The 18,075-nt window shown below is 46.1% G+C and overlaps 1 protein-coding gene across 10 annotated transcripts in view; it reads right to left on the bottom strand.

Annotated features, from left to right (window-relative positions):
• GRAP2 (GRB2 related adaptor protein 2) overlaps nt 1–18,075 on the bottom strand; it is a 77,375-nt gene that overhangs the window by 18,976 nt on the left and 40,324 nt on the right. For 3 of the 10 annotated variants that reach the window (XM_032267150.1, XM_032267151.1, XM_032267153.1), the window contains exons 2-3: nt 11,259–11,350; nt 1,690–1,781 (exon numbers count right to left, since the gene is read on the bottom strand). In XM_032267150.1, coding sequence (XP_032123041.1) covers nt 1,690–1,781; nt 11,259–11,336 — 170 coding nt within the window. In that variant the 5' untranslated portion in view covers nt 11,337–11,350. Of the gene's footprint in view, nt 1–1,689; nt 1,782–5,715; nt 5,961–11,258; nt 12,336–18,075 lie in introns of those variants that run through there. The other 7 variants (XM_032267157.1, XM_032267158.1, XR_004265150.1 and 4 more) reach the window with 6 other exon arrangements.

The following is an 18,075-nucleotide window of genomic DNA, read 5'->3' as shown; positions in this document are numbered from 1 at the left end:
GTGTTTTGGTAAGTTGGGAGGAATTGTAGCGGGTGTGTTTACTGACAGGAATGATGCAGCAGAGAGGGAAAGAAGGTTGGTGTGGGAGAGAGAGGAGAATGTCTGCCAGCTGCAGGAAAGGCTGACTTTGAGCACACTTGCAGGAGGCAGGGGAATGTGGTGGGGCTGGGGGCGGGGGACCTGGGAGCTTCACCTCTGCTGGCTTTCATTGTTTCAGAGAACCTGGAATCAAGGCCAGGGGTTGAGAGTGATGCAGGGAGGGGCTGGAGGTTTGGGGAGCAGGTGGGGTACGCAGAGGTCACCTAGCAGATTCCTGGGCAGCATCGAGGGCCCCGTCAAGGTCAGTGGTCGCTCTCTTAGCTTGGTGGTCCGCACCGGTTCACCATGAGTGGTGCTCTTGCATGTCACTGGAGTCACCAACACTACTGTGGTTTTCTACCAACTTTTGCTCTTTAAGCCAGACCCTGGTTCTGAGACAAGATTAGATTTCTATCTAACCCTTGCGGTCAATTCTTGAGACAAATGAGGCCCAATCTTCATTTTTTATTTCCTCTTTAGGAAGGGAATTTCCCTTCCCCCACTGACTTCTCACACTAGGGTGAGTACGCTTTACTGAAGGCAGGGAGTGTCTGCCCACAGAGTGAAGGCTGAGAGCCTGGTGAGGATGGTCAGGATTGGGAGGTCACAGAGAAGTGCTTGGGAGAACAGCAGAGTGGGTGGTCAATAGTGCCCCCTTTGGAATTCTAGGGAACCCTGTGATTGAAATTTGAGTTTACAAACTCATTTTATAAAAACTGAAAATAGGCAGGGTGCGGTGGCTCACACCCGTAATCCCAGCACTTTGGGAGGCTGAGGTGGGCAGATCACCTGAGGTCAAGAATTTGAGACCAGCCTGCCCATCATGGTGAAACCCCATCTCTACTAAAAATACAAAAATTAGCCAAGTGTGGTGGTGTGTGCCTGTAATCCCATCTACTAGGGAGGCTGAGGCAGGAGAATCGCTTGAATCCGGGAGACCCAGGTTGCAGTGAGCTAAGATTGCACCACTGCACTCCAGCCTGGGCAAAAGAGCAAGACTCCATCTCAAAATAAAACAAAACAAAACAACCCAGAACTTAAAATAGGCTGCGCATGGTGGCTCATGCCTGTAATCCCAGTACTTTGGGAGGCTGAAGCAGGCAGATCACTTGAGGTCAGGAGTTTGAGACCAGCCTGGCCAACATGGTGAAATCCTGTCTCTACTAAAAAAACAAAATTAGCCGGGCGTGGTGGCATGTGCCTGCAGTCCCGGCTACTCAGGAGGCTGAGGCAAGAGCATCACTTGAGCCCAGGAGTTTGAGGCTGCAGTGAGTGGTGATGGCGTCACTGCACTCCAGCCTGGGCGACAGAGTGAGACCTTGACTCACAAAAAAAAAAAAAAAAAAAAAGAAAGAAAAAAAAAAGAAAAGGAAAGAAAAATTTAAAATAGCAATACATGCACATGGTAAAATCAAAAGGGAATGAAATGGCATGCAAAGTCTCCCTCCTGTGTGTCCTTCAGCTGCATGCTCTGGAGGCTCTCCGGAGAGCTCTCCAGAGGCAGCCATTTTTGACAATGTCTTGGGTTCGCATGGATAATTTTAGTGACTGCTGGAAAAGTAAGAGGAGTGTGCGTGGGCAGGCCCATCTCGGCAGGCTGCGAATACTTACTCGGGAAACTGGATGTCTATGAAATTCTTGGGCACATATCCTTCCTGGCTCCCAAGCTCCGCCTTAAACCACTCCTCTTGGTTACTTAAAATCTACATGGAAGAAAAGGAAGGACAAAGACGTTGCAGGAAGGACACCAAAAAACAAGACAAAAAGGGGCTGCAGGGTAAAGAAAGCCCTTTTGGACTTAGAGGAAAATACTAGGTTAATAAGTGGAAAGAAGTCAACAGCTGTTCTAGGATTTACCCCAGGCTGTGGGTTTACCTTTGGAGTTTGGCTTCTCCTGACCCTAAGTTATTTCTGTCCACTTGTGGCTTCCACTCCTATCACCTCGCTGTGGCTTGGCCTCCCAGACTTGGTGCTCAGGGACTACCCTGAATCCCTTCTTCTATTTTGGAAACTCGTTTGTCCCAGGTCTCAGCACCTTAAGCTCCTCATCTGAGCAGACGGTGGGAAGGCAAGAATGGCTACCCACGGTTGTTTTATTTTTTCTCTTCTAGGTAACCAGGACACTTTCCAAAAATTTAATTTTTGTTGTTGTTGTTTTTGAGATGGGAGTTCTGCTCTTCTTGCCCAGGCTGGGGTGCAATGGTGTGATCTCAGCTCACCGCAACCTCTGCCTCCCAGGTTCAAGCGATTCTCCTGCCTCAGCCCCCCGAGTAGCTGGGATTATAGGCACGTACCACTAAGCCCGGATAATTTTGTATTTTTAGTAGAGATGGGTTTTCGCCATGTTGGTCAGGCTGGTCTTGAACTCCTGGCCTCAGGTGATCCACCTGCCTCTGCCTCCCAAAGTGCTGGGATTACAGGCATGAGGCACTGCATGAGGCCCTTTTATAAATTTTTTTTTTTTTTTGAGATGGAGTTTTGCTCTTTTGCCCAGGCTAGAGTGTAGCGGTTTGATCTTGGCTCACCGTGACCTCTGCCTCCTGGGTTCAAGTGATTATCCTGCCTCAGCCTCCCAAGTAGCTGGGATTACAGGCACACACCACCACGCAGGGCTGATTTTGTATTTTAGTAGAAATGGGGTTTCTCCATGTTGGTCAGGCTGCTCTCGAACTCCTGAGCTCAGGTGATCTGCCCACCTCAGCCTCCCAAAGTGCTAGGATTACAGGCGTGAGCCACTGCGCCTGGCCATGTTTTTGTTTTGTAAACAGGCAGATTCAAATTTAAACATCCCAGTGGGGCCAGCTTTGAAAACAGTAACTCTTCATGTTCACATGCTGTGTGTTTCACAGATAGTTTGGCTGGAACTCAAGATACTCGGGATGCCTTTTCTAAACTTGCTTTAAGTTCTGTCATGTTACTCTGTGGCCTTACCTTCACTGTGACCCCAAATATACTGCCTACCTTGGTTACTCATATTACTCACCAGACTTGACTGTATGTGGCTTCTGGTTTCTTGAAAAATGAGATTCACCATTAAAAGACAAATATTTTGCACTGCCACTGAGAATGTTTTGAAAGTCTGAGGCCAGGTGTGGTGGCTCACGCCTGTGATCCCAGAACTTTGGGAGGCTGAGGCACATAGATCACTTGAGGCCAGGAGTTCGATATCAGCCTGTCCATCATGGCAAAACGCCATCTCTACTAAAAATACAAAAAGTAGCTGGGCCTGGTGGCGCACACCTGTCGGAGAATTGCTTGAACCCAGGAGGCCTAGGTTGCAATGAGCTAAGATCATGCCACTGCACTCCAGCCTGGGCGACAGAGCAAGACTCTCAAACAAAAAATTTTTTTAAGTCTATGACATAGACTAGAATAATAATTCTAAATGAGGATAACAGAACAAAAGATGGAAAGAACCCTGATGATGTCACTGATCCACTGAATTAGAAGATACCCAGGCGCCTTTCTACTTCTGGAAGCTGAGAAATTACAAGTCTTTGTTATGTTTAAGCCAGTTTTTAGTTTATGTTTCTTGTTTTGAAAATATCTTAACTGGTAGAAGTACGATGATAAAGGGGAAAGCAGAAATAGAAAAGGCATCCATATGTGGAGGAGGGACCACTTCCATCGGCAACGAAAGGAGTTACTGAGGCCAAGTTAGATGGCAATGGAACTTCCTCCTTCTGCTCTGAGGAGGTGTGGTGCATTCTGGGAGTGAAATGCCTTCAGGTGGCTGGAATGTAGACTGTGAATCCAGGAGCAGACAGAGGGGAAACTAGATACACAGGGCTTTGTGGTCCATGTGGAAAAGTTTATATTTTTATCTTGAAATATAGGGGGATCCCTTAACGAATTTTGAGCAGGGAACAGTAAGAATTAGAGTTAAGAAAGAACTCTGGCTGGGTGCGATGGCTCATACCTGTAATCCCAGCCCTTTGGAAGGCCCAAGTGGGATGAATTGCTTGAGCCTAGGAGTTTGAGACCAGCCTGGACAACAAAGCGAGACCTTGTCTCTACGAAAATAAAAATAAAACTTGGCAAGACATGGTGGTAGCACACCTGTAGTCCCAGATAATCAGGAGGCTGAAGCAGGAGGATTGCGTGAGCCCAGGCGTTGAAGAGTATAGTAAGCTATGATTGTACCACTGTACTTCAGGCTGGAAAACAGAGAGAGACTCTGTCTCTAATTAAAAAGAGAGAGAGATTGAGGTTGAGATAGAGAGAGCAAGCGCTCTGTATCAGAGATCAGAACATTAAGGTAGATTGGAAGGGTAAAGCCGGGAGAGAAACTGGGAAGATGAGCAGAGCCCTCCAGGCAAGAGATGTTGGGGTGTGGGCTAAGAAGAGGCGAGGACATATTTTAGAGAAATTCTGGAAGCAAACAGGCAGGATTTCTTGACCAATCTTGGAAGCGAAGGGAGAAGAGGATTCTGGGATGCCTCTGGATTTCTGGCTTGGGAGACTGAGTAGGTGGTGATGGCTTTACAAAAATAGAAGATACAGGAGAGGAGGCAGGGCTGAGAAAGGGCTCATGGACTTCAGATTGCATGTGGGTGATTGTGAATTGAATTCTTCAACTAAGAAGAAAAAGTCAGGGAGCAGCTGGATATGTCAGTCTGGACCCAGGAGAAAGGCTGAGATTGGAGCCTGGGGTTTCAGAGTCACCAGAAAGCGGGTGGAATTGAAGTCACAGGACTCATGGGCTTCTCTCTCCCAGAAAAGAAGATGGGAAGACAATGGAAAGAGAACTAAGTTCTTGAGCCAGAGATGATGACCTATATCTTTTTTTTTTTAATTTTGAGGTGGAGTTTTGCTCTTTCACCCAGGCTGGAATGCAGTGGCACGATCTCGGCTCACTGCAACCTCTGCCTTCTGGTTTCAAGCAATTCTCCTGCCTCAGCCTCCTGAGTAGCTGTGATTACTAGGAATAGCACGCCCGCCATCATGCCTGGCTAATTTTTGTATTTTTTTTTAGTAGAGATGGAGTTTCACCATTTTGGCCAGGCTGGTTTCGAACTTCTGACCTCGTGATCTGACCGCCTCAGCCTCCCAATGTGCTGGGATTACAGGTGTGAGCCACTGCGCCCGGCCGATGATGACCTATTTCTAACATCACTCCAAGGTGGAGGGGGACAGTGTCGTGAGTTTGGAATGAGAAGACCTGGTTTCTAGCTTGACTCTGTTACTAGCTATGTGATCTTGGCCAAGTCAATTACCCATTTGAAAAATGGAGATAATAATAACCAGCTGGCACCTCACAGAGCTGATGTGAGGATCAAATGAGCCCCGGTACCTGAAAGTTCTTCAGAAAGTGTAGACTCTTTAAAAAAAATACAATTCCATCAAATGTGATATTCTTATGAGGGAGGCCTCCAGCTCTGAATAGGACATGGAAGGGTTTATACGTTCTTTAAAGCATTGTGTGTGTATGTTTTGAATTTAGTCATTTGCTCTGAAGAAATAAAAGTGTGTCCCATATTTGAGTTTGAGATTGCTGAGAACAGAAAACTTTATAGTTTCCAACATCAAATGTGACTGTTGGTGTCACTAAGGACATGTGGGTATGTGTGTGCTGAGGGGGGCAAGGGAGGAAGCAGAAAATCTAGGTCAAAAGAACTAGGAAACCAGCGGCAGTACCTCACAGCCACATAAAGAACACAGGACACTGCACTCCACCCGTCGCTCCCAAATTCATGGCTTTGGAATTCCTTTCTCCCATCACATGGAAATGCGGTGTTTGGCCAGGGTAGCAAATGTGAAGTGGAAAGGGAAAAAGAGGCCATTTGGAAATTGGCTTATCACTGTAAGAACCACACCTTGAGGGCGCGTGCCGTGGCTCACGCTTGTAATCCCAGCACTTTGGAAGGCTGAGGCAGGTGGATCACCTGAGGTCAGGAGTTTGAGAGCAGCCTGGACACCATGGCAAAACCTGATCGCTACTAAAAAGACAAAAATTAGCCATGCATGGTGGTGCAGGCCTGTAATCTCAGCTACTTGCGAGGCTGAGCCACGAGAATAGCTTGAACCCAGGAGAGGGAGGTTGCAGTGAACCAAGATGGCACCACTGCACTCCAGCTGGGTGACAGAGCGAGATTGTGTCTCAAAAACAAACAAACAAACAAAAACACACTTTGTACTTTGTTTTCTGACCTGAAAGCAGCTCTGTAATTTTAGTCACCATGCCTCAGACCTCCTCTAGAAACTGCAGATGATCCCACAATGCAGCCGTTTCTCCCACCACCTGGTGCTGGTCTACCTAACATTGTGATTCTAGAGAGGTGAATTTACAGGCTTTTTACTGTGTATAGAAGGTGAGGTTTTTTTTTTTTTTAAATACTCATTTTCTGCAAAGAAAGGTATTTGAGGGGAGGGGAAGATGGCTTCCTCCTGCCGTTGCGGGCCCAGGGCCCGGACTTCCTGTTCTTCTCATCTCTCCATCTGTTCGGTTCCCCCTATCTCATGTACCCATCGTCTAAACCTGAGCTAGGCGTTCAGCCTGAACACTTGAAGTTTTACTCTTACCTTTACTGTATCTTAATTCTTAAAATGTTCCCTAAGAGATGATTTTCTGGGTTACGTGGCCTGAGAATAAGTTAGACGTGGGAAGAGAAGGGCCAAATGACGGCTGGAAGAATTTTTAAATTGGATGAAATTGTAGCTTTTAGAAGCATAGCAGAAATCTGAAGTATTGAAGAAGCAAATTACGTAGAATTAACTCTTAGGGCTTTTAGGTTGCTATTTTAGCAGGAAGAAATGAGGTTGAATTAGATGCATTATGGAAGGACACCGAAATGGACTGGGTCCAGAGACATTTTCCAAAGCTACTGGCAAATTTAATGGCAGATCCAAATGTGAGGCTGGTGCTGTGTATAGCTGCAGGTATGGAGGTTTGTGGTATGAACAGGAAAAATATCTGATTCCTGACTTTTCAAATGTTTCTGTCACAGGAGAAGCAGGATCAAGTCACATGGCGGCGTTTCCTGTCCACCATCTTGTTTACCATGCCGTGCAGGTCAGCTTCTAGTGAGCACCTGCAGATTGTACTCAGGTGAATGATAAGTAAGCTGGGGCCTCTGCTCCAGGAAATGCACGGTCTGTTGAGGGTGAGTGGCTGCTCAGAATTTTTTTGTGCCTTTCTAATGAAAACCTCTGTTTAGTCTTTAGCAGAAAAGGCCAAACGAGTCAGAGCATCCCAGAAGCGAATTGCTGGGGTAGTCAGGAGCTGGCTTTGAAAGCATTTGTGAGGATCCTGGGTGTATTACCCATTGAGGAAGGTGGGGGCAGACACTGCAATCACGTGTGGGGAGCCCCAGGCATGGGCACCAACCACAATCCTGCAGACATTCTGTGGGGCTCAGTCAGCAAACCCTCCCCATTTTTCTCTTTACCTGCAACAGAGAGAATTTGAAAAGAGGTTTTCTGATGGAATTCTAAGTGAACAGGAAGAAATGCAATTTAGCAATTCAAGAGCTATGTACTGGGCATCTATTTGGGGCCATGATTTGTGTTAGATGCTATGAAGACACAAAGATGAATCTGCATTGTGCGTGCACACGTGTATAATGACATTGATCTCAGGGAATGGAGGGGAATCAAAGCTTCACCCAGTCGTCAAGTATCAGGGAGTTCTAGACACTGAGGCAGACATAGCCCCTGCCCTTGCACAGCTTTGGCCAGGGGATTAAATGAGCAGTCAGGATCCCACGGGGCAAAGGCAGCAATAAAAAGTGGAAACAGAGGGTGCCTGAGACCATAGGCCATGGCCTGCATATAAATAGCTGCCATGTGAGGCAAAGTCCTAAGTGCCTGGAAATGAGTGAAGCTTGTGTGAAATGCTGGGGAGGAGCTGAAGAGGGAACGATTTGTTTCCCTGGGATGGTAGGGAGTGGAGAGGACCAGTGAGGTTTCCATGGTAAAGGAGGTCAAATATGTGTGTGTGAGGGGAGAGGGGCACTCTGGGTATAGAGGGGAGAGGCCGAGAAAGGGCGGTGTACAAGTTACAGTGCAACCTAGGGGCATTATGTCCACAAAGATGTCTCTGTGTGTATGTGCACACATGTGTACATGTGCATGATGACACTGGACAGTGGTTTGGGGCCAGATGTTTTCGATTTCAATCAGTCAGTAATTACAAACCCCTGAATGCTTTTGAGCAAGGAAATGATATGATCTGATTTGTCTGGAAAGATCCCTCTGGGAGTAGTATGTAGAATGAGTGAAAGAGGAAAAAGACAGGAGGCAATGAGGTCAGTCAAAGAGCTGTGGCAATGATCTAAGCAGTCAGAGGCAGTGGGGACGGATAATCTCGGTAATTCGGGCTACCATTTATTGGGCATCTGTGTTGGGCCAGAGTCATCACCTCAAATCTTCCCCACAATCCAGCAAGATAGATACTACCTCCACTTGCTGAGGAAGACACTAAAGCTCAAACAGGGACAGGTGACTGGGCCCCACGGCTAGTAAGCTGAGATTCAAACTCAGATCCATCTGACCCAAAGTCTATGCTCCTTTCTACTGCCTCACACTCTTTTCTGGTGAAGAAGGGACTTGCTTGAGAGATATGAGGAAAATATATATTCAGAGCAGAGTTTAGTGCTTAGAAGTCAGAGAGAGCTCTGTCCAGGTCCTGGATTGGTCATGTTTTAGCTGCGTGACTTTGGACATGTGATTTAATCCCTAGCCTCAGTTTCTCATCTGTGAAATGGAGGGGAAATGAATGCCTACCTCATAGGTTTGCTGAGATGCGGAAATCATGTCTCCTGCAAACCACTTAGCTGCATCCTGACCCTGAACAGGAGCTCAGGAGATATTGGTTACAGGTCACCAGGATTTGGTAAGGGAGGCACTGATGATAACTAGGGCTTCTGGCTTGTGACTGACCTAGGATAATACTTAGAACACGGATGGAAGAGTGGCTGCAGGTGGAAGTGGGGGTGAGATGGGTGTGGAGGTTTCAGTGAATCTGGGCATACTGAGTTATGGGCTGGAGTTCCTGTGGGGACATCCAGCAGACAATTGGAAGTCTGGGTCTGGAGTTCAAGAGCAAGGTCAGAGTTAGAACACGAACCATAGACTTGAGGGTCTTTGGCACAGTGGTGATAGTTGCCATCGGAGAAGTGGACGAGATGGCTCAGAGTGAGAAGAAAAATCAGAAAGCCAAAGACAGTATCTTCAGGGAGGTGTATATTTCAGGATCAAGAAAGGAAAAAGAACCCTTGGAAATAGACCTGTAGGAGTGCTGAGGAAGAGGGGAGAAGAACCCAGAGAGGGTGGTGCCATCAGAGCCAGGGAGAACGGGGCTTCCAGGAGAGGGCCGGTTAGCAGTGTCAGTCCCACAGACAAACGCTTCCATAGGGTCTTATACTACACGTTAAGGAGATCACCGGTGAACTTCAAGAGAATGTCGAGGGGAGGGTAAAAGGCAGATTTCAGAGGGCTGTGGAGGGAGTGGGAAGGGAGGAAGTGGAGTGCGCCCAGTGCAGAGAATTCTTCCCAGTATTAGCAACGAAGGAGAGAAAAGAAAGCAGGAACTGGACTGGGAAGCAGAGCTGAGCAAATTATTTCTTCTTTTCCTTTTTCTTTTTCTGGGGACTAGAGAAAACTTAAGTAAGATACCAGGCTCTTTTTGCCATGGAAGATGAGGGTGGAAGTTGCTGCCAGGATGCATCAACTTCAGTGGCTGATAGTCACGTGGTGACAGTGCCCCATGGGGAGGCAGCACCTTCTCACCGCACAGCAAGTCCCTCCAGGAGCTTGGTAAGATCCCAACGCAGGGAAAGACAGCTTCTCCGGGGTCAGCGGGCCCCACTCATTTTAAGTTTGTGAAGGCCTACGCTTTGCCACCACATTACTAGATCTTGAAAGTTGAGAGCAGTTAGAAGGCTACCTACTGGGCATGTTCATATTCCACAAGAAAGCATTCTGTGTGTTTTGTGCTCCTCAGACACTTTCAGTCACCCTCTCACAGGCTGACGAGGTTCTTTGTAAAACAAACATAATTCTCGGTGGTGAGACACTAATGGCCTCTGTGCCACTGGACATCTGAGAAGGCTCATCAGGGCTGCTGAGGAACAGGGATCAGGCTATCTGAGGGTGCCCTGAGGCCAGGGAGGGGGGCTCTGACTCCACACACTCCCAAATAGCCTCCTGAAGGGCTTGTGCTCTTTGGTCAAAAAAATAAAAAACAACAAAAAAACCCGGGGCTAAGATGCAGAGTCTGAAAGTATGGTGCACGAATGTGGGAGAAGCCCAAGGTTACTTCAGCTCAGCAAGTGGCCACTACAACTCAAGTGCTGGCTGAGGACAAGTTTTAAGCAGCCCCTAAGTGGCCAGGTGTGCATGGCCTTTGTCGAGCCTCGTCCTCTGTGACTGCCTTTCCCAAGCTGTCTCCACCCACAGCCTCTCCTCCTGAGTTCCAGCTCTGCTGAGCCTGGCGCTGCTCCCTGAATTTAGCACGGGCTTGCACATGTGTGAGCTTCAGCTAAAAGCCCGACTCACCTTCAGTGCATTCCTGACATTCACACTGCACACACTCCTACAACCCCTATCTTTTTTCTATTTTTTCTTTTTTTGAGATAGAGTCTCTGTTGCCTAGGCTGGAGTGCAGTGGTGAGATCTCGGCTCACTGCAACCTCCGCCTCCCGGGTTCAAGCAATTCTCTGCCTCAGCCTTCCAGGTAGCTGGGAATACAAACGCCCGCCACCATGACCGGCTAATTTTTTTGTGTTTTCACTACAGACAGGGTTTCACCATCTTGGCCAGATTGTTCTTGAATTCCTGACCCAGTGATCCACCAGCCTTGGCCTCCCAAAGTGCTGGAATTACAGGCATAAGTCACCACGCCCGGCCCAACTTCTATCTTTCAAGGGGGAATCACTTGTTCCCTCACCTGTGCTCCCTGAGAACTTAGCCAAGAACATCTGTAACAGCTCTTTGGGGTGGATGTGTTCCCCTCTCCGGACGATGAACCTCTCAGGACCAGGATGGTGGCTTCTGCCGACTCTGTATGTCTATTACCTGGCCTGGTTGGTGTCTGGTATAAGTATGCGCAAAGGGAATCAAGGTGAACTTCTCTTTTTAAAAGGAACCACAGGCAGTTGTTGAGAGACAGAGGCAGGGACTGTTAGATTACTGAGGAACCGAAACTCCCTATTGCTCCCCTGGGGCCCCACGTTACCTACCTTCAAAATATCTCCAGTGTGAAAGCTCAGTTCATCCTCACCTGAGGCAGTGAAATCAAACTTGGCGACAGCTTCCATGCTGTAATGTGAAGCTGGAAGAGAAATAATGTGGTCATTGTGCCTCTTTGCCAGGAGGAGGACAGCAGAGCCGATGGTGCTTCCTGACACTCAGCAGTTCCTAGCAGAGTGGGCAGATGGATGTCTCCAGGCTGGAGAGCAAGGCTCAGGCGCACAAGGGCTTGTGTTTGCAGGAAGAGCTGTTGGAATCTTCAAGATCTGGGTCCTGGGATCATTCTCTGAATCCCCAGATAGCAGGAGCAGGAAATGAAGGCCAGCCGCAGCCTTTCCCTTCTCCTTTCATCATTCTGGCCTGACACCGCTTCTGGGGGCATCTCTGTTTGCAGCTGATAAGGAGGGAAGGCTTGCTATCATCTGTAACTTGAGGCCCAAGGGGCTGGAAAGACTATTCTGTAAACACTGTCCCAAGGCTGTCCCTTGGCAGCTATATTTAACCAGGCAGTGTTAATTAGACACATGCCATTTCCTCTCTTACATCTGAATCATTTAAGAGAATTAGACAGCATTGGCCAGTGGGGAACTCAGCTTCCTTCTGCATGGGTTGAGAGTAGAAAGCATCTTTTGGACTTTGAGTTGGGAGACTCAATTGGTCAGATTACTTATTTTATGATTATATTATAAACTAAGTATATTTTTGAGATTTTGATTTTAGTATTTTTGAATTGAGTTAAAATAGCAGCCCCCTTCTCATAATGCATGAGACCCATGTAAAGATAAATGAGTCAGCCTATGTGATACATTGAGTATGAACTAGAGTTGTGCTTTAGGAGACAGTGGGGATGTAATGGCAAGAGAGCTGGCGCCAATCCCAATTTTGTTGGTAGAAAGCTGTACAGTCTTAGGCAAACAATTGAATCCTTCGAGTCTGTTTCCGCATCTATAAAATGGTGATCGGAATATTCAATTAATAAAGTTGTAAGGTTAAATCAAAATTATAGATGCAGACTGGGCATGGTGGCTCACGCCTGCAATCCCAGCACTTTGGGAGGCTAAGGCGGGCGGATCACCTGAGATCAGGAGTTCGAGACCAGCCTGGTCAACATGGAGAAACCCCGTCTCTACTAAAAATACAAAAATTAGCTGGGTGCAGTGGCACATGCCTGTAATCCCAGCTATTCAGGAGGCTGAGGCAGCAGAATCACTTGAACCTGGGAAGCGGAGGTTGCAGTGAGCCAGGATGGCACCACTGCACTCTAGCCTGGGCAACAGAGCAAGAGTTCATCTAAAAAAAAAAATGCAAAGCATTATACAAGATAAAGCTAAATGGTATTTATGTGTTAAAATAATTTTATGGAATGAATTTTTCCCCAGCAAAGGTAGCCTGACCAAAATCAGCATGAGTTTTCTTCTGTTCCTCCCATCTCCTGTGAACTTTTCTCATTGAAATTAGAGACCTAATCTCCATGACTATCAAATACTGTGATTCTCTGCGAAGACAGCTTACTGTCAGGACAATCTTGAAAGCTGTTATTTTGTTGTTGATCAAAATTTCCCTAAATCTCAAACCCTTTAGATTAGAAAATAAATACCCTCAAACCTAATAGTCTTCCAGTGACCAGTCAACTGGGACCACAGTTGTCCTCTCAGTGCGAATTCCTACCCAAGTAAGTGAGATTTGGGTTAATGAGGAAGGTGGCTGCCAGGAGATCAGAGGATTAAAGCCGACTGCAACAGGGTGATAGCAAGGGGCTCGGTTCTCTGATTCTCCACAATTGCTCCATCTTTTGCAGGTAATTTATAGAGATGAATATTACCCATTCAAAGGTAGATGCTAAGCAAAAAATAGTCCTGGAGTCAAAGTAAAAGGTCATAGTTAACTCTCTGAGCTTTATCACCAGTCAAAACGTACTTCCAAACAAAACCACCACAAACACACTTTTGTACACTTTCTTCCAGATCCATCTATCGAAGGCAAATCAAAATTGTTGTGACCTAGGATGACCCACTCAACAGGAAGGAGTATTCTGCCCTCCTAAGTTAATGCTAAATGCCTTTGCTGATTTGATTCACCCCATCACTTTAGCACACAAGGCTTCTTCTAATTAAGGCTTTAACTCTAGTTTGCAGAGAGACATGGCTTCTGTGGGTCATCCTCATGGTATCAACAGTAGACAGTGGTCGCCTCAGGGGATCAAGTGTCAGGTGAATGGTCCTGAAGACCAAGATCCCATTTCTATGCAAATTCACCTTAATAAGCAGGATGGAGACAAGAGAAGGGCAAATGCTAAACATATTAGAAAGTTACATAAATTAGAAATGGAAAAAACATCCAAGGTAAGCTCTAGCCATGACCTTGATTTGGGGAAGATCTTTCCAACATTACATGTAACAGCTCAGGCTTGGGCACTGGGGCCAGGCTGGCTGCAAAGCACTTCAGTGAGAAATGAGAAGGCCGAGGCAGAAGTAAAATTGCTTCTGAATAGCAGCGCTTTTCTCTGCCTTCCCCCAGGAGGCAGGCGGTATGGCAAAGCCTACAACAGGCATGTCACAGAGCTCCCCAGCTTATAATATTAATCCTGGCTCAAAAAACCCAATTAAACAGGCCCACTCTTCATAAAATCGCTTTGAAAAAAAATTGTTTGCTCCCATTTCCATTTGCGAGATGAAATCTGCTTGGCTGCTGTTTGCTCAGGGTGGGGTGGGGTATGCTCTCTTTTTGTTTAAACCGCAGGGCTTCAAAAACTCTTCCCTTGAAGCACCCCGCATAGCAGAGAATGGTAAATATGCCACCCTCGGGTGTCGGTCTTCTGTTTGATCATTAAAACACATGGAAATGTATATCCCATTCCTCTAGAACCATTAGCGTTAATTTTGAAAAGTTTAAAAATGGTAACCAGAGCCAACATGGCGAAGCCTCATCTCTATTAAAAATACAAAACTTAGCCAGGCGTGATGTTGGGCACCTATAATCCCAGCTACTCGGGAGGCTGGGGCAAGAGAATTGCTTCAGCCCAGGAGGCAGAGGTTGCAGTGAGCCGAGACTGTGCCATTGCATTGCAGCCTGGGAAACAAGAGTGAAACTCTGTCCCCACCCCCCAAAAAAATTACCACTAGGGAAAAAGGAAAGTGAACTAATATAGTTTATTCAGTATTTATCCATTTGTTTTACGATCTGTACCTGCCACCACCACATACTGCACTGGAGAAGCAAGAAAAAAATATGATTGAGATAAAAACTGGGAAGCAACAATTCAGAGAGTTGTAGGGGGTGGAGTGCAACAGCCTGAATCCAAGAATGCAACGAAGGCTTTTTGCTGCGGTTTTCAATTTCAGTGCTTGTCACTTCTGAGGACCCCTCAGTTGGGTGTGGTGGCTCATGCCTGTAATCCCAGCACGTTGGGAGGCCAAGGTGGGCGGATCATGAGGTCAAGAAATCGAGACCATCATGGGCAACATAGTGAAACCCTGTCTTTACTAAAAATACAAAAATTAGCCAGGCATGGTGGTGGGCGCCTATAGTCCCAGCTACTTGGAAGGCTGAGGCAGAAGAATCCCTTGAATCCGGGAGGCAGAGGCTGCACTAGGCCAAGATCATGCCACTTTACTGCCTGGTGACAGAGTGAGACTCTATTTCAAAAAAAAAAGAAGAAAGAAAGAAAAGAGACCCCTCTTTAGAGAACCTCACAGATGGATTAAATGTGCTTTCCCTGCCAGTGATGGGCTTGAAAACTGGCTGAATTGCTACCTGCCATATAGTGTGAGAAGCTACATCCTCCAAGGGCAGCCAAGCCACCTGCAGCAGCAGCACCGCCAACCCCTGCCCCGCCAACCCCGTTGATGATGACGCCATCTGTAGGGCCTCGCTGCTAGCTCTGCTTCTTACCAGCCCTCTGCGCCTCTCTCGCTTACCCCTTTAAGAGCTGTCATGCAATAGCCATTAGCAGCATGCAACATGGATCTGCTTTACCAGAGGGCAATGCCACACAGGACTGCCCTGAATGTGATTTTTTCTGCCCTTGCATTTCCATGTGAGCTTCTTTTGCCACCAAAAAATCCTAAAAAATATTCACGCTATATACCAGGAATGCTTGTCTACTTCTAAAATACAGCCACCACAGTGGATGAAAACAAAAGCCATGTGGCAGCTCTTTAAAATAACCTCCATTTGAAACCCAGATTATAAGTGGATTTGTTCAGAAACACGTAGTTACCATCAAAATGGTACCCGGCAAGAAACTTCTTGATCAAATTCAGCTCCTCCTAAGTTGGCTATGAATAGCGAAGGTTTCCATTTTATGTATCTCTTACAAAGAGCAATTGCATAACACCACAAAGCCATGCGAAGATTCAGGCTCAGGACCCAGTGAGGGAAGGAGACAGGTCCTAAATTGCTATCACTTCCTATTTTCCTGGGGTGGCTCTAATTTGAATACTTGCCCCAGTTTATGTTGTAATTCAGATAAGATAATGCCTTGAAATTTTTTAAAAAGACAGAGAAACATTGCTTTTTACAAGTATTGCTTGTCACATATTTATCAGGACATCAGCAACAAAATTAATTAATAACTAATTAATCTTTTAGAGGCAAGGTTTTCCCTTGTTGACCAGGCTGGTGTGCAGTGGTGTGATCATAGCTCAATGCAGCCTCGAACTCCACAGGATTCTCCCACCTCAGCCTCCTGAGTAGCTGGGACCACAGATGTGTGCCATCATGCCTGGCTAATTTTGTGTGTGTGTGTGTGTGTGTGTGCGTGTGTGTGTATGTGTGATAGACATGGGGGTCTCACTGTGTTGTCCAGGCTGGTCTCGAACTTCTGGGCTCAAGTGATCTGCCTGCCTCAGCTTCTTGAAGTGCTGGGATTACAGGCATGAGCCACCATGACCAGCCAACAAACAATTTTTATTGGTATATCTTGTATATGAAATGAAGTAAGAGAATAGTGAGACGAGTTTACACTTTAGGACTTTGGCTTCAGCTACTGAGAGGAGCTTAGTGAAAAATGTAAAATTATACCAACTACTCAACATCACACAATGCAGAGCCAGAATCCGCAGGCTTGCTGTTTAACAGGTAAAGCCCCTCTTGGAGACAATGAAGAAGAGTTGCTTCCTCCCCCAGTCGGATTGACAAGGTCAGTCCAATCACTCTTCAGAAGTGGGAAACCTTATACTGCCGGGAAAAAATGATGATAGTTAAGCCTCACTCTGTACAATAGGTATATTCTAGAAAAGTGATAATGAATAGAGTATTTGTAAGCGGAATCATATTAGCATGTATTATGGAGGCTCATTCTATAAAGGAACCCTCTGGTAAATTGCTTTATAAAATGAAAGGAAAATTTGTTATGCAAATAACTACCTTTTAATTTATCTGTTTTAAAATCCGGGTTTTCATGCATTGAGTCTTAAAACAGAGCACACCTGTCTATCCCCTCCAGCTGTGCACTCTGTGGGCCAAATAAATTTGTTTCTCCTCTTCTGAACTGCTCAAGCACTTAAAAACCAAAAAACCAAAAACCCTTTCCTATTGGTACAGAACATTCCACTCTGGAGTACAGACCTTCAGTTGTCAAACCTACAGAGCCAGAGAGTAAATATTTTTGGCTTTGTGGGCCATCCCGTCTCTGTCACAGTGACTCGGCCATGCTTTTGTAGCCAGGAAGGTAGGCTTAGATGATGGTAAATGAATGGGCATAGCAGGGTTCCCACAAAACTTTATTTTTGGACACTGAGATTTGAATTTCACAGCATTTTTACATGACAGGAAGACAATTATTATTCTCTTGATATTTTTTTCAACCATGTAAAGATATAAATTAGCTCAAGGTCAAAAACACATGATGGGCTGAATTTGGCCCCCATTGGCTGCAGTTCGTAAGACCCTGATATACACATTTGTATCCTCATACTATCTCCCCTAATAGTTTATAAACTTCTTGAGGGGAAGAGTTATAGCTTAGTGGACAGAATATAGGCCTAGTAGTAGATGAACCTGCATTTGAATCCCAAATGTGCCATTTACTTCCTGAGTGTCCTGTTTCCTTATCCGTGGCATTGGAGTCACCAGTACTTCGTGGGATCGTTTTGTATTAATGTGTAGACGCTGACACATAGGCGGTATCCAACAAATCGCAGTCATTGTGATTTTTTTTCCTTAGATTCTCTACAATGCCTAGCCCGGGCTTAGCAGGCAGCTAGGAAATGTTTGTTGAGTGAATGAAGACATGCAAATGACCTGTCCTCAGCGTTACTCTGGTTGATTTCCTCAGGGAAGGGGCAGGAGACAGAAGGATGCATTTAAAAGGATCAATTAACTTCCCACTCAAAGGTGCCCAGTAAAAGGATCAATTAACTTCCCATTCGAAGCAAACTCAGCCAGAGATAGTGAAACACACCTACACTAAGAGGTCTGATTTATTTAAAATCCAATAGAGGGCAATGGTGCACCCCAAACCATCAATTCCATCTTGTAACTTTTCGTTGCATCTTTGAGTCCCTGTAACCTTTATCTAGACAGGTTCGGTGAATGTCTTCATTGTCTCTCATGAGTTTTAAGGCACACAAACTTTAATATTTCAAAGACTGTCAAACCTTTGAAATACAGAACTGCTGAGATGCCAAAGAATTCGAGGTCATCTTCTCCTGCACATTGTCTGCTGCTTAAATTCCTTCGGAGCAGCCTGGAGAGGTGGTTCCCATTCCTCTCGAGTCCACTATCCCTCACTCCTGCTTTGATTCTAGGCTAATGACCCTGTATCGAAACCCCTACTGTGTGTTTCTCTTTGCTCTGCATCTACAT

The sequence above is a fragment of the Sapajus apella genome, unplaced genomic scaffold (genome assembly GCF_009761245.1).
Source record: "Sapajus apella isolate SASKATOON/1434 unplaced genomic scaffold, GSC_monkey_1.0 scaffold166, whole genome shotgun sequence".
Classification (NCBI taxonomy): domain Eukaryota; kingdom Metazoa; phylum Chordata; class Mammalia; order Primates; family Cebidae; genus Sapajus; species Sapajus apella.
This window is presented reverse-complemented; position numbering and strand designations above follow the sequence as displayed.